This window comes from Heliangelus exortis, chromosome 8 (assembly GCF_036169615.1).
Source record: "Heliangelus exortis chromosome 8, bHelExo1.hap1, whole genome shotgun sequence".
NCBI lineage: Eukaryota > Metazoa > Chordata > Aves > Apodiformes > Trochilidae > Heliangelus > Heliangelus exortis.
This window is the reverse complement of record NC_092429.1, coordinates 23894858-23907357: the sequence shown is the minus strand read 5'-3', so window position 1 is coordinate 23907357 and position 12500 is coordinate 23894858. Positions and strand designations below refer to the sequence as shown.

At 35.8% G+C, this 12500-nt stretch overlaps 1 protein-coding gene across 3 annotated transcripts; it reads left to right on the top strand.

The window, feature by feature from the left end:
* Nucleotides 1-4: 4 nt before the first annotated feature.
* Nucleotides 5-10610, top strand: RO60 (Ro60, Y RNA binding protein). 3 transcript variants are annotated; one of them, XM_071751072.1, is made up of 9 exons: nucleotides 5-100; nucleotides 1338-1937; nucleotides 2445-2665; nucleotides 2921-3067; nucleotides 4589-4726; nucleotides 5028-5144; nucleotides 5847-5960; nucleotides 6367-6513; nucleotides 7841-10610. In XM_071751072.1, exons 2-9 carry the CDS (start codon nucleotides 1358-1360, stop codon nucleotides 7991-7993), a joined length of 1617 nt encoding a protein of 538 aa, XP_071607173.1. In that variant the 5' UTR covers nucleotides 5-100; nucleotides 1338-1357; the 3' UTR covers nucleotides 7994-10610. The 3 variants fall into 3 exon arrangements, 2 of the variants coding, with proteins under 2 accessions (XP_071607173.1, XP_071607172.1); XR_011727200.1 differs by lacking the exon at nucleotides 5-100 and having other exon boundaries at nucleotides 1267-1937; nucleotides 5847-5953; nucleotides 7841-7977; XM_071751071.1 differs by lacking the exon at nucleotides 5-100 and having other exon boundaries at nucleotides 1267-1937.
* The last annotated feature ends 1890 nt before the right edge of the window (nucleotides 10611-12500 follow it).

Below are 12500 nucleotides of genomic sequence, written 5' to 3'. Positions count from 1 at the left end.
GCCCCGGTCGGTGGGGATTACTCGGCTGCTTCGTCGTCGCTTGGGTTTAGCATCGTTGTGGAAACTGACAACTCAACTCACAGGTTTTCGGGTATCAGCTGTAGGTGTTTTTTCCTCATAATTTTGCTCTGTGTACGGAACCCGCGTTTTTAAAGCAGGTAGCAGCATATGACTTGCATTTTTGCAGTTTTAGTAGCACACAAGCTGTAAGGGGAGCCCTGATGATTGTTTAATTCTTGATGCAGACAGAACACCACCCCAGATAGGCGCAGAAGGAGGAAGGGCATATTGCTAATCTCTTGCAGAGAAAGGAAAATTCTGTGTTGGAGAGAAAGTTTGTAAATGAGAGTGTTTCTTAAACTTGGTAACAAAAAATCTCTGTTTAGATTAGTGACATTTATTTATGTTAGTTTATCCTGGTAAATGAAGCAAAGTGGCTTTTCAGTAGCCAAACAAGCATTTCAAAAGAAGATATGTGCAATACATAAAAAAACTGTTAACTGGAAACATCATTTTTTGTGTGTATTTCATGGATTGGATTGTTGGTGCTTTTTTTTTTTTTCTTAAGAAAAATGGAACGTCTATTTATTGTCTTTTTATTGTTTGGTCAGAACAGAGAAAGCAGAATTTGTTGTTGCCTTATTAATGTTTTGGAGATAGCAATGATGATGATTTTTCTTCACCTTACCCTGCTGATTTAATTTCACCTGTGTACATTTCAGTCTAAATGTTGTGGCTTGAATTTTACCACATTTGATGTTCACCCAAGTATTTGGGCCTGTGATACAGCTACTGTCAGTCGTTGAAAAGCTGTTATCTAAGCCTCACTGAAACCCACCATATTTAAATTCTCAGTGTCTCCTCACTAAACAGTTTTTCAGTATTTCAGTCCTTTATTTTAGCATAATAGTTATTCATTTGGTCAGTAGTATTAATACTTCAGCAAAACAGAGTTGGGCGAGATCTGAGTTTTGAGCAATTTAGTATGAAATCCAAAAATCTACCTAAGAAATGGTATTAAAAAAAAAAAAAAAAAGAAAGAAAAAAAGGAAAAAGGCGAGCAAAAGAGGGTAATTCCAGCCATGTTTTATGTGGGCCATTTATTTGGGCTAATTAGTTCCTAAGTTGGTTCTAAGGAAGTAAATGTGTCATTACTTAAGAGATCTTTCGTTTCTTTTCCCTTTCCTGATTTTCCAAAGTACCCATTTCTGAAATTTATGAAGGGAAAATTCCAAGCTTATGGATAAGTTTATATTTACTTTGCAAAGAAGTGATAGAAGAGTAGAGTGATCTGTTTTCATAACAGTTCTTAATAAGCTTTATAATTTTTTCAGCAGACCTCTTGGAAGTGTAAACAATGGAGGATGAAGGAGCCCAAGTGCAAGCCGTGGCTGAAAAGCAGGTGCCAAACTCTGACACTGGTTATGTGTGGCATGTCACCGACATGAATCGACTGCAACGTTTCTTGTGTTTTGGTTCAGAGAGTGGTTCTTATTACACCAAGGAGCAGAAGCTGGGCTCTGAAAGTGCAGAAGCTCTAATAAGACTGATCGAAGAGGGTAGAGGTTGTGAAGTTGTTCAAGAAATAAAGACATTTAGTCAAGAAGGCAGAGCAGCAAAACAGGACCCCTTGCTTTTTGCTCTTGCAATTTGCTCCCAGTGTTCTGATGCAAAAACAAAACAAGCAGCATTTAAAGCTGTTCCTGAGGTGTGTTGCATACCAACCCATCTCTTTACTTTCATCCAATTTAAAAAAGATCTGAAGGAGGGCATGAAATGTGGCATGTGGGGTCGTGCCCTGAGGAAGGCTGTTGCAGATTGGTACAATGGAAAGAGTGGCATGGCTGTTGCTTTAGCAGTTACAAAATATAAACAAAGAAGTGGTTGGTCTCATAAAGATCTTCTGAGGTTGTCCCACCTAAAACCTGCCAGTGAAGGTAATAAAATTTTATTTACCTGAAAATACTGTGTTTTGAACCTTGTATATTTACTATGGAACTATTTTGGAAACCCAGATACCATTGCAGACTGATGATTTCTTAGTGATTCTGTAAATTGCACCTTAAAAACATGAGTAGTCATATAAGGAATTGACCTGTTTATCTTTGAGGTAAACAGTTTGTTCTTTCTTTTTCTTCACTTACATTGAGAGAAGGTAAAATAATACCATTCCCTCAATTTATTCCTGTTTTCTTACAAATGATGAAATAACACCTTTTCATTATTTGGGAAGATCTGTTGGGTTCAAGCATATCAGGCTCCTTCCTTTTAAAGACAATAATATTGTAATTAAAGCTACTGCTCTAAGTTGTGTGTCACTGACCTTTTTCATAAGTGGGTGGCAGGTCTGAAAATGAAACCTGCTCATTCTGTTCCTTGGTCAAATGATAAATGCCAGTATAAATATGGTAATCCTGCTTGGAAAATATTGTTCTTTTCCATAGGAATTGCTGTGGTCACTAAATATATTACCAAAGGGTGGAAAGATGTCCAAGAGGCTTATAAAGACAAAGCTGTTTCTGCTGAGACTGAAAAACTCCTGAAGTATCTGGAGGCTGTGGAGAGAGTAAAACACACAAAAGATGAATTGGAAGTTACTCACTTAATAGAGGAATATGGTCTAGTTAGAGAGCAACTCCTGACAAACCATCTAAAATCTAAAGAGGTGGGTAAATTTACTCTGAAGAGACTACAAAGATAATTAAGACTTTTCACAATCTTAAGTCTGCATTTCCATAAAAAATAGCTCCTTTGGTAGTTTTCAAGTTTTTAACCCAGGTAGCTAGTTTGAAACAATGAAGGTCATCATATAAGTAGTGTGTTTATTTTAAAATACACTTACCTAGTATACATATGTTAATTCTTGCAGTTTGGGAGTCTCATCTTTTGTTTTTTTGGCCTTGTCTTTTTTTGATCATAGGTTTGGAAGGCACTGCTGAAGGAGATGCCCATTTCTGTGTTGTTGAGAAATTTAGGAAAGCTGACAGCAAATTCAGTGCTTGAACCACGAGGTGCAGAAGTGGCAATAGTATGTGAAAGACTGAAAAATGAGAAACTGCTAAAAAAGGTAAGAACTTTGTAATCAGTGCCAGCCTTCATTGTGTCTTGTCTCTTCCTAAACTGTATTCCTTCAGGAAACCTCTTTATAATATAAACAAAAAGGGATGTTCTTCAGAGAAAAGTGCAGTTTGCTCTTTTCAAAAAACTGCAGTGGAAATACTTGCACCTTTATTTTAAAACTTATATTGATCCTTTCTCATTTGGTCCCCCTCCCCATATTTCTGAAACTTTTGCACAAATTTAAGTATATTGACAGGTAGGATTTTTTCTTAAACTAGCACCATGGCAAGTTTTGCCTGTTGGGTTTGTCCCTTGGTACTGAGTTGTAATTCACAAGTCAGCAAAACAGCTGAAAAAGTAAGCTGGAAGGCCCTTGTGTGGGATCCTAGGAAGTGGATGAAGAAGCAACCATAACATCTGAAAGGAAAAAGATGTTGGAAAAAGGAGACTTTCTCCTTTCTGGTTGCCTTACTAACCAGCAAAAAGTAAGAATATCTAAGATATTCTTACATTCTTACAGATATATTTAAACAGCTTTTGCTGCTATCACAATTAAGCAGAGCAATTCTCATTCTTCCCTCTCTCCCATCTACATATATGTCTCAGTAATGAGCACAGAGCTATGATTCAGGATGACAGTTTTTTGGAAAGGAAAGGTATTTTTCAGTGTCTGATTTAGGGCCTATGAAGGACTCTTTATTCTGGAAAATGCTTTGCTATATTTCCTTTTATAAAAATGTAAGATTGCCCAAGATTATGGATTTTTTTTCTGGTTTAAATTCAGATTTTCTAATCTTGGCAATACACTTGTCCATTTCCTAGGGTTTTGGAGTTTGGCATGTTCATTTTGGGGTCTTTTGCTTCATTATAATTGAATAATCCATTTTTTTTCTTTGTTTCAGTTTTCAATTGGAAAATTAAAAAGTAGATGAAAAGATAAGAAAGGAAGTGAAATTAAGAGGGAGAAGAAGGTTCCCAAAAGGGAGAGCAAAGTTTTCCAGAACCTGGGAGATAGAGAAGACAAATGGGTTTTTCTGATAGTTTTATGAATTGGGCAGATTAAAATCAGGACACTTAACTTCTTCAAGGCCACAGCTGAACTGAGGACAACAATAGGCCCTTTTTTTCTCCATTCTGCTGCTCTCTTCTTTTTCTGGTTTCTTTAACCATAGCTGACTAACTGAGGCACAGGGAGAGCAAAGGTGGTGGCTGGCTGGGTGGCAGAAGGACGATGGAGAGCATTACATGAAGTTTGGAGTAGGTTGGAGGATTCACAAAGGGGAATAAATTCCATTACCAGTAACTGGCAATTATCAGTCCATACAGCAGCTGTGTAAATACTGCATGAACTCTTCAACAAATGTAAAATAACAATATACTAAACAGATTTTCTTGCAGTGGATCTTATTTTCAGGTTTAGTTTGCTACTTGTTTTTCTTTGAGGATTTTTTTGTTTGTTTGTTTGTTTGCTTTAATTCTTTTTCCTTCAGATTTTCAGAAACTTACAATTGTTTTCTTTTGCCTGTAGGGTAGAATACATCCATTCCATATTTTGGTTGCTTTAGAAACCTATAAATCTGGACATGGTAGCAGAGGGAAACTTTGGTGGCGTCCTGATGAAGACATTTTAGAAGCTTTAGATGCCTCGTTCTACAAAACTTTCAAGGTAGCAATTTGTTCTTCAGTTTGTTAAACTTGTTCAGAACGAGCTGTTTTGTGAAAGCTTATAAAATGATCAAGAAAAGTTTGTTGGGGGGGGCTAACGATTTTTAAACTTTGCAAGAAAAATCTTAGGGTTCAGAATCTTATTAAAGAATCAAAACTTCATTATATATTCAGCTTTTGCAAAACATTATTGTCTTAACAGACAGAAAGTCTCAACTTTAGGGCTGAAAGCAGCAGCAGAAGAAGAAATCAGTGTACTAATTAAGTCTGCTTATTTTCTTTTTTTTTTTTTTTCATTTTAGACACTTGAACCAACAGGAAAACGCTTCTTGCTCGCAGTAGATGTCAGTGCATCAATGACACAAAAAGTTCTGGGCAGCGTGCTCAATGCTAGCACAGTTGCAGCAACAATGTGTATGGTGAGACATTCCACTACTTTGTAAATATTTGCAGCTTGGGCTGCTCTGTTGATACGAGGGTGCCTTAGTTTCTTTCTGGTTAGAAATCAGAAGGAAAGTTATTTGTAATGTTTTTTGAGTACAGAAGAGGCCATCTTCTGCCTCACTGTTAGACTGGATGCTTAAAGCCAAAAATACTCAGAAAGATCAGTTTGAAGAAGTTGGTTTCCAGTATAAATCCAAGTGGTCAAGGCTGCTTTTTCTCTTAGCTGAAGATACATTTTAAGTTTCTTTTAGAAGCATTCATAGAATGATAGAGATTGGATTAAGAAATTTTGTAATAATTCTTCTGTGCATATGAGTTATTGATATGGCCTTTGCATTACATTTTCCCCTCAATTTGGTATTCTGAAGCCTCATGTGGATTTATATCATAGAGGAGATGAACTTTTGTAAAGTGTTTTGTATCTGAGGGGAGAAAAATTGTATGGAAGTATCTTCACTTAAAATAATCAGAGCAGTTCTTTAGCTCTGATTTTTGCAGTGCTTATTTGCAGTAATATTACAGATTAAAGTGCAGAGTGAAGCTTTAGTGCATATAAGGAGCCATGCTGACTTAAGTACAAACAGGTTGTATGTTGTGTGCTAGGTAGGGAATGCCTTGATTCAGAATTTAGAAATGCTGAAGTAATGTAACTGAATTATTTTTCTCTTCTTTCCCAGGTTGTAGCCCGTACTGAGAAGGATTCCCATATTGTTGCCTTTTCACAGGAAGTGGTTCCTTGTCCAGTGACAGCTGATATGACGTTACCACAAGTATTAGTGAAAATGTATGAAGTATGTAAAAAAACAAAACAAAATAAATTAGGAAATAGATGTTGCTAACATGGGTTTACAAGTTACATTGAATTTCCTTTGTAATAAATTCTAGTACCTTGTTTAGTCTGTATCAACACTGGATTTTTCTTTTTCCTTCCTTTACTTAAATCAATGTCATTATTTTAACTCTCAGATACAAAGGTGCAATTTAGAATGATACTGTTAGGTCATAAGGAGTTAGTTTGGAAAAAAAAAAAGAACAAAGTAGCAAAAACCCTGGGCAGAACTGCAATGAATAAGTGAAGTGTTGTATAACAAAGAAGCATCCATGTCTGAGAGGCATGAAGCTTACTTAAAAGTAAGTTTGGCATGGTTTACTAATTCCTGTATTGTGTTCCATGTATTTTGTTTCTTTTCTTTGAAGATTCCAATGGGTACCACTGATTGTTCCCTTCCAATGATATGGGCTCAGAAAACTCAGACAGCTGCTGATGTCTTCATTGTATTCACTGATAATGAAACCTTTGCTGGAAATACTCAACCTGCAGTGGCTCTTAGAGAGTACAGAGAGGTAAATAAGCTTCTGACTGCTTGTAGTTAGAGTACAAAATAAATACCAGTTCTAAAAATGTTTTAGAGACTTATCTAGTTGTGATTTTTAATTTTCTTTTTTTAAGAAATAATTATATATTGTTGAAAACTGGTATATTCTGCAGTTAGGCAGACTTAGTGCACGTATTGCCCCAGGTGTACAGATTTAAAACTGAATTGCTAAATGGATTTGTAATTATTCTACAGTGCTCAGTGTACTGCAGTATCAATGAAAATTTGGTATTTAAGGAATACATGAACTTCTGCATTGTATAAATACTGATTGACTTCTTTGTAGGAAGTTCTTACAGAATCAAGTTCAGCTCACAGAATCAAATTTAACTTAGATCTGCAGGAGACAGCACAAAGTTTAAATGAAGTAATGAAGAGAAGCCTGTAGAGAAGCTGGCAACAGGATGAGGTTTTTAAAGGGGCTACTGTAACCTGTGCAGCTCCATAATTTGAGTGAAACTTAGAAAAAAACTTCTTCCAGCACATTGCTGTTAGAAACTCTTATTTAATCAGCAAACAATCTGTTATGCTTTAAGTGAACTATTTTTTTAAACCACAAAACCCAACTTTATGGCAAGCATGTATGTACATTAATCTTCATATCTTCCTACCTTGTCTATTGAGTTAAAATTAATACCAAAACCCATTAACTTGCTCATTGTGTTTTAGTTTTCTTTGTTGAGATTAGCTCCCATTCCTAAATTTGTGCTTTGATTAAAGAGTTCCTGTAGCTGGTCTTCATGGCCCTTGCACTGCTTTACCTTAGTGCACTCACCTGCAAGTTCAGGTAATTTAGTGGAATTTTCCAGGCCACAGCTGCTTTGTTTATTCAACCAACATTTGGAAATTCTTGCCTTTGACAAAAACACAACTCTCTGACTCTTGTAAAATGATTTGATTATCATTATTGAAATAATTATTATTTCAATATTTATTAGAATAAATATTGAAACCTATATTGAGTATAATTATTCCTTAGAAGGAACTGCAGAGTAGCCAGAGCAATGTTTACATTTGAAATAATACATGAACCTTAGCAGTGCAAGAAAGTTGGGCTAAAGTACCTCATTACAATTGTTTCAGTTGATTTAAATACATCTTTTGTCAGCAAAATACAATGTTAACAGGGAGTCTGCAGTTGGGTTATGGCCTATCCAGCCTCTGTCACTATGTATGCCTGTTCAGACAGTGGTTTATGCAAGCAGGAGAGCAAGATGTGGCTGCCTGGAATGTTTATGTTACCATATCTGTGTGTTCTGATGTGTTGTGCTTCTGTTTTTGTCTTCTTCCTCTAGAAAATGGGTATTCCTGCCAAACTGATTGTTTGTGGAATGACTTCCAGTGGCTTTGCAATGGCAGATCCAGATGACAGAGGGATGTTGGATGTATGTGGCTTTGATGCAGGAGCTTTGGATGTTATCCGAAACTTCACTTTGGATTTGATTTAATTTTCTAGGCATCTGCTCTTCCCAGTGAGTCCTTCACTGGCAACAGACTTCACCCTGGGAACTCCCAGCCAAATATATATTACTAATAGAATATGGCACATTATATGCATATCAGAATGTTACCTTTGGAGAAGGGAAAACAAGAAAAGGAGATGAAAAAGCTTTTCTCTGTTTTCCTGTTGCACACAATTTAAAATGACAGTGGGAAGTTTGCTAAAAGTAGCTACAGGGTTACACAATATGTAATATTTCATTTATAATAGATTATAAGTACTGAGAGATTTTTAATTTTTTCCCCTGTTGCTGTGGAATGCTTGTTTGTGATGAGTTATCCTTAGGATGGGGCATGGGAAAAAAGTGGGTTTAGTGGGTTTAATTATATCAGTTTAAGAGCAGCTTCATTCAGAGGGATTTTTTTTTTTTTTTTAGGCTTTAAAAAAATCTTAGTATTTTAAATGGATAAGGTTCAACAATTTCCATTGCTGGGCTTAATATCTGCAAAAGCAGTATTTTCTGGCACACGTGAGACCATGTGACTGTGATGCAGTATAGAAGTTACCCTGTGAAATTTTATACTGATAAAACTGAAAGTGGAAGAGCTCATGCTGATCTTTTTCTATCTAGATTACCACCTGAGTTTTCAGGAGTGAAGTAGAGTTCTCTTGAGATAAATTGAGGGGCAGTTTCTGTACAATGCCATTTCAGAAGCACTGTTTTACAGTTAATAGGCTTCACAGGAAGTTCTAAAAACTGCTTTGAGTAGAAAGATCTTGCAAATGTCTAGGACACAGCATCAGTCTGTGTTACAACTTCAGGAAGCATCAGCACACTTTCAGTGTGGAAGATCAACAAGTGCATGTGTCTTGGCCTGCTCTTGAGAGCTGAGGGCTAACAACCAGAAAGAAACAGCTACATTTTTTCCAGAAGAATGTATTCAGTGATACTGAAACAATCTTCCTAACAAGAGAGTATTTCATTTTTCTAAGTCTTTTTGTAGATTAATGTTGCTTCTGATTTCTTAATTCAAGCTAACATTTTCCAAGACTACCTCCAGTTTATAGTGACCAATTCTTAAAAACTTTTACAATATGTACAGTTTCCTCCTTCATGTTCTCAAAATCTTGTTTAGAAAGTGATTTTTTTTTTAAGTCTGATAGTAATAATGTGGGGAGAGATAAGATAAGGAGAGAGATAGTGAATGTGTTACCTCTTCAGACCAGGAATTGATAGCAGTTTATGTGTATATGTATTTAATTCTGTGTGTGTGTTTATATATTTGTGTACAGGGGAGAAGTTCAAAGGTCTCTTTAGGAGATGACAAGGTTAGAAAGGTGAGAAAGGTTTTTTAGTGATCCTTTTACAACTTCCCCTGAGACATGTCAGGCTTTCTGATAAATAAATCAATGAGGGAAGCCTTTTCTGGCATTAAAAGCATGGTTTAAAGGACAGATGGTAGGAATGTTACTTTTCAGTGGATGTGAATGTAGTTGTGAATTACTGCTCAGAGTGCCTGAAAAATACTGGACTGCCACCAGCTTGTTAGGTGACATCTGGAAAAAACAAGTGTTCCTACAAAAGCTGAGACATAGCACTTTGAGTTTGGAAAAGAAAATTAGCCACTTCTTATGAAAAATTTCTTACTCTTGGTTTCATAAAAGAACACCATGAATATGGGGAGTAAATTCATTTGCTAAATACATGCTAATAATTATTTAAAGTAAATGCACTGATGTTTTTGGGGTTGGTTTTGGTAGTAATGTGTTATGAATTACACTGTAGTCAAACATCTGATGAGGTGTTTCCTTCTAAGCTAGAGATGTTGAAAATAACTGATAGATAAGTACCTTTTGCAAGTACTTTTTCTTATTTGAAGTAGTATTTGTGAAGTAATAGAAAATATTTTGGACTAAATATAGAATTAAAACTTAAACAGGTATTTCAAGTAATCGTGGGCAGTTAATTGCACAAATTTACTGCAAGTAAAATATTAAGCTAATAACAAATGGAATGAGCAGTTACAGTAGTGCTGCATCTCTGAAAGCAGTCCAGTGTAAAATACAGTTCCTTGAACTAGAGTGTAAGTGAAGGTGAACTTTTCAGTAGAACTTAAAGAAAAATGTAGCTCCCTGAATCTATCGACTCTGCACAATGTTTAAGATTGTCATCCATGCTGGAGTACATAAAAAGCTCCTAAAGATTGGCTGTGTCTCTGTACTAAAAAAATCTCATCAGAATTAGCATATTTCAAGTGGTTTGGTTATATGGTGTAAAACTAGCACCAACAAGATCAGGTTATCTTTCAAGATTTTCAGAGAGGGGAAACTGAGGTAAATGCCAACAGCTGAAACTTTATAGTGTTTTGACCTTTGTTTCTACTGCTTTTTGTCTGTTTTTTTATTATCTTACAGTAAAAGGCATAGAAGAATGGTGCTGCATATCCCTTTTCTGTAGACTGGATCTTGTTTATTTGCCCACATAGTGAACACAGGGGACAAAAAAAAATTTCCCATAACATAAATTTTTCCTGCTTTTAGTCTTTAGTCATTAAACTGATAATTTCCAAGATTATCTCCGGGCATGTAAAAAGAGGCAATAATTACTGTCATGTTTAAAAATTTTTTAAAAAGTGAGCTTATAAGTTGCCAAGTGCAAGCATTAGTTCAGTGTACAATAAATAACACACCCTGGCATCAAAGAGAAGGCACTGGTGCTCTCAAGTTTGCATTGGAGGAACACTTTGACTAACAACAAAAATGGGGCTGTAATTGTGCACTCCAGTGTGCCAGTAGAAGTTGAACAGAGGCAAACTTAAAGATAATTAATTGGACTCAAACATTTATTTTAAAAGAAGTGTGAATGCAGAGTGCAGCTGCAGATTGGGTGAATGCAGTTTTCCTGATACCTACCAGGATTATCAGGCTTTCAGGTTGGCTGCCATTTCACTGTGACCCACTTGACAGTTCTCAAGTATTAGACTGCTGTGTCTAAGACTATGATGCTCAGGCACTTCAGCATTAAGGAAGAAAAAAAGGATAATACCTTTGGTAATTATGAAAGGATAATAAAAGGATAATAAATAAATAAAAGGATAATACAATGGTTGGAAGCACGGCAGAGGTGAAACATTCTGTAATGAAGGATTGGAGTGAGTGAGCACCAAAGCTCAGGTTTCTTCATGGGATGGACACAACCAAGAATGTGGAGGGGCAGAGGGCACTTAAGATTTCTGAACACTGTTAAATCTCTTTGCTATGAAAGTAAAACATTAGGGAGGCTGTGTTGTTCTTTTTCTTTGCTGTTTGATTGGGGCCCATAGGCTGTAAAAGGCTATTCAACCAAGTATTCTTGGCTTAAAAAGCACCCCAACAGTATTAGAAATGGAGTTTAGTAATGGCTCTGTCTATAAAAATACCAGGGGAAAATATTTGTCTCCATTGGGAAATGCTGTGCTGCTTAATGACAAACCTAACTCATAGCTACTGTACCAGCTGCATTGGTATTGCTTCCATTTATTTTGTTTCTTTTATCACCTTTTTACTTCACCCTTCCTTTTTTCTGTTAATACTGCCTTTTTTCTCCTTTCCCGTGTCCTTGGCCCCTCAGGCCTGTACTTGGATCTCTTTTCACATAGAAGCTCTCATCCATTCCTTTTTTTTTTCTTGCTGTCATTTCACATGATAGCTTAGCTAGATAACATACCAGAACTGATGTGATACTATTTATCCTAATCTTTAAAAAAACAGATAATTTTTTGCTTTCTTCTGATTATATTTTTCTCTTATAAAACACTTAATTTGCAATATCAGGTTTTGTGGTAAAACTTTGTGTAAAGATCAGTGACAAAAGTATACTTTGTGTATTTACAAAAATCAAACATCTGCCTGAGAATGGCTTTACTTTTATAAAATAACTGCTTAAAATTGGCTTTTCCAATGTAAAGCTTCTTTCTAGAATTAGATCAGTGGGCTGGAGCTTTCCATTCTGTTATGTATTATTAAGCTGCTGTTACATGCAGAATTAGGGAAGCATTTAAATTAATATTCTGTATAAACAAGCAGCTTCTTTGTAGTATTCATGAGAGAAAATCTTCAAAAAAATAGGATGTAGAAGTAAAACTAAGCAAAGAATCATTTGTCTTGCTTGTACTTTTAACCTCTTTGTAAGCATTTACAGGTTTATTTGGCCATTTGCAGTTACAGTGGACAAATAGGCTGTAAGCATGACTTGATTGCTGGAATGGAATGGTAAAGATTTTGTCTTACTGTGATACAGCACATTGTACAACTTTGCTGAGTAAAAGTTATTGGGGAAAGGTAAAACACTAGGACAATTAATTAGGTATGTGCTGCTCTGAGAGCTAAGATTTAAGATGAGCTAATTTTGGCAGGAGGTGTGGTGTCTTTATTACGTGTGCTTGCATTTGGATTATAATTTTGATACTGTAAAGTGTGGTTTAAGTATTTCTCCATTCTGAATTTGAGTTTAAATACATGTATTTGCATATATC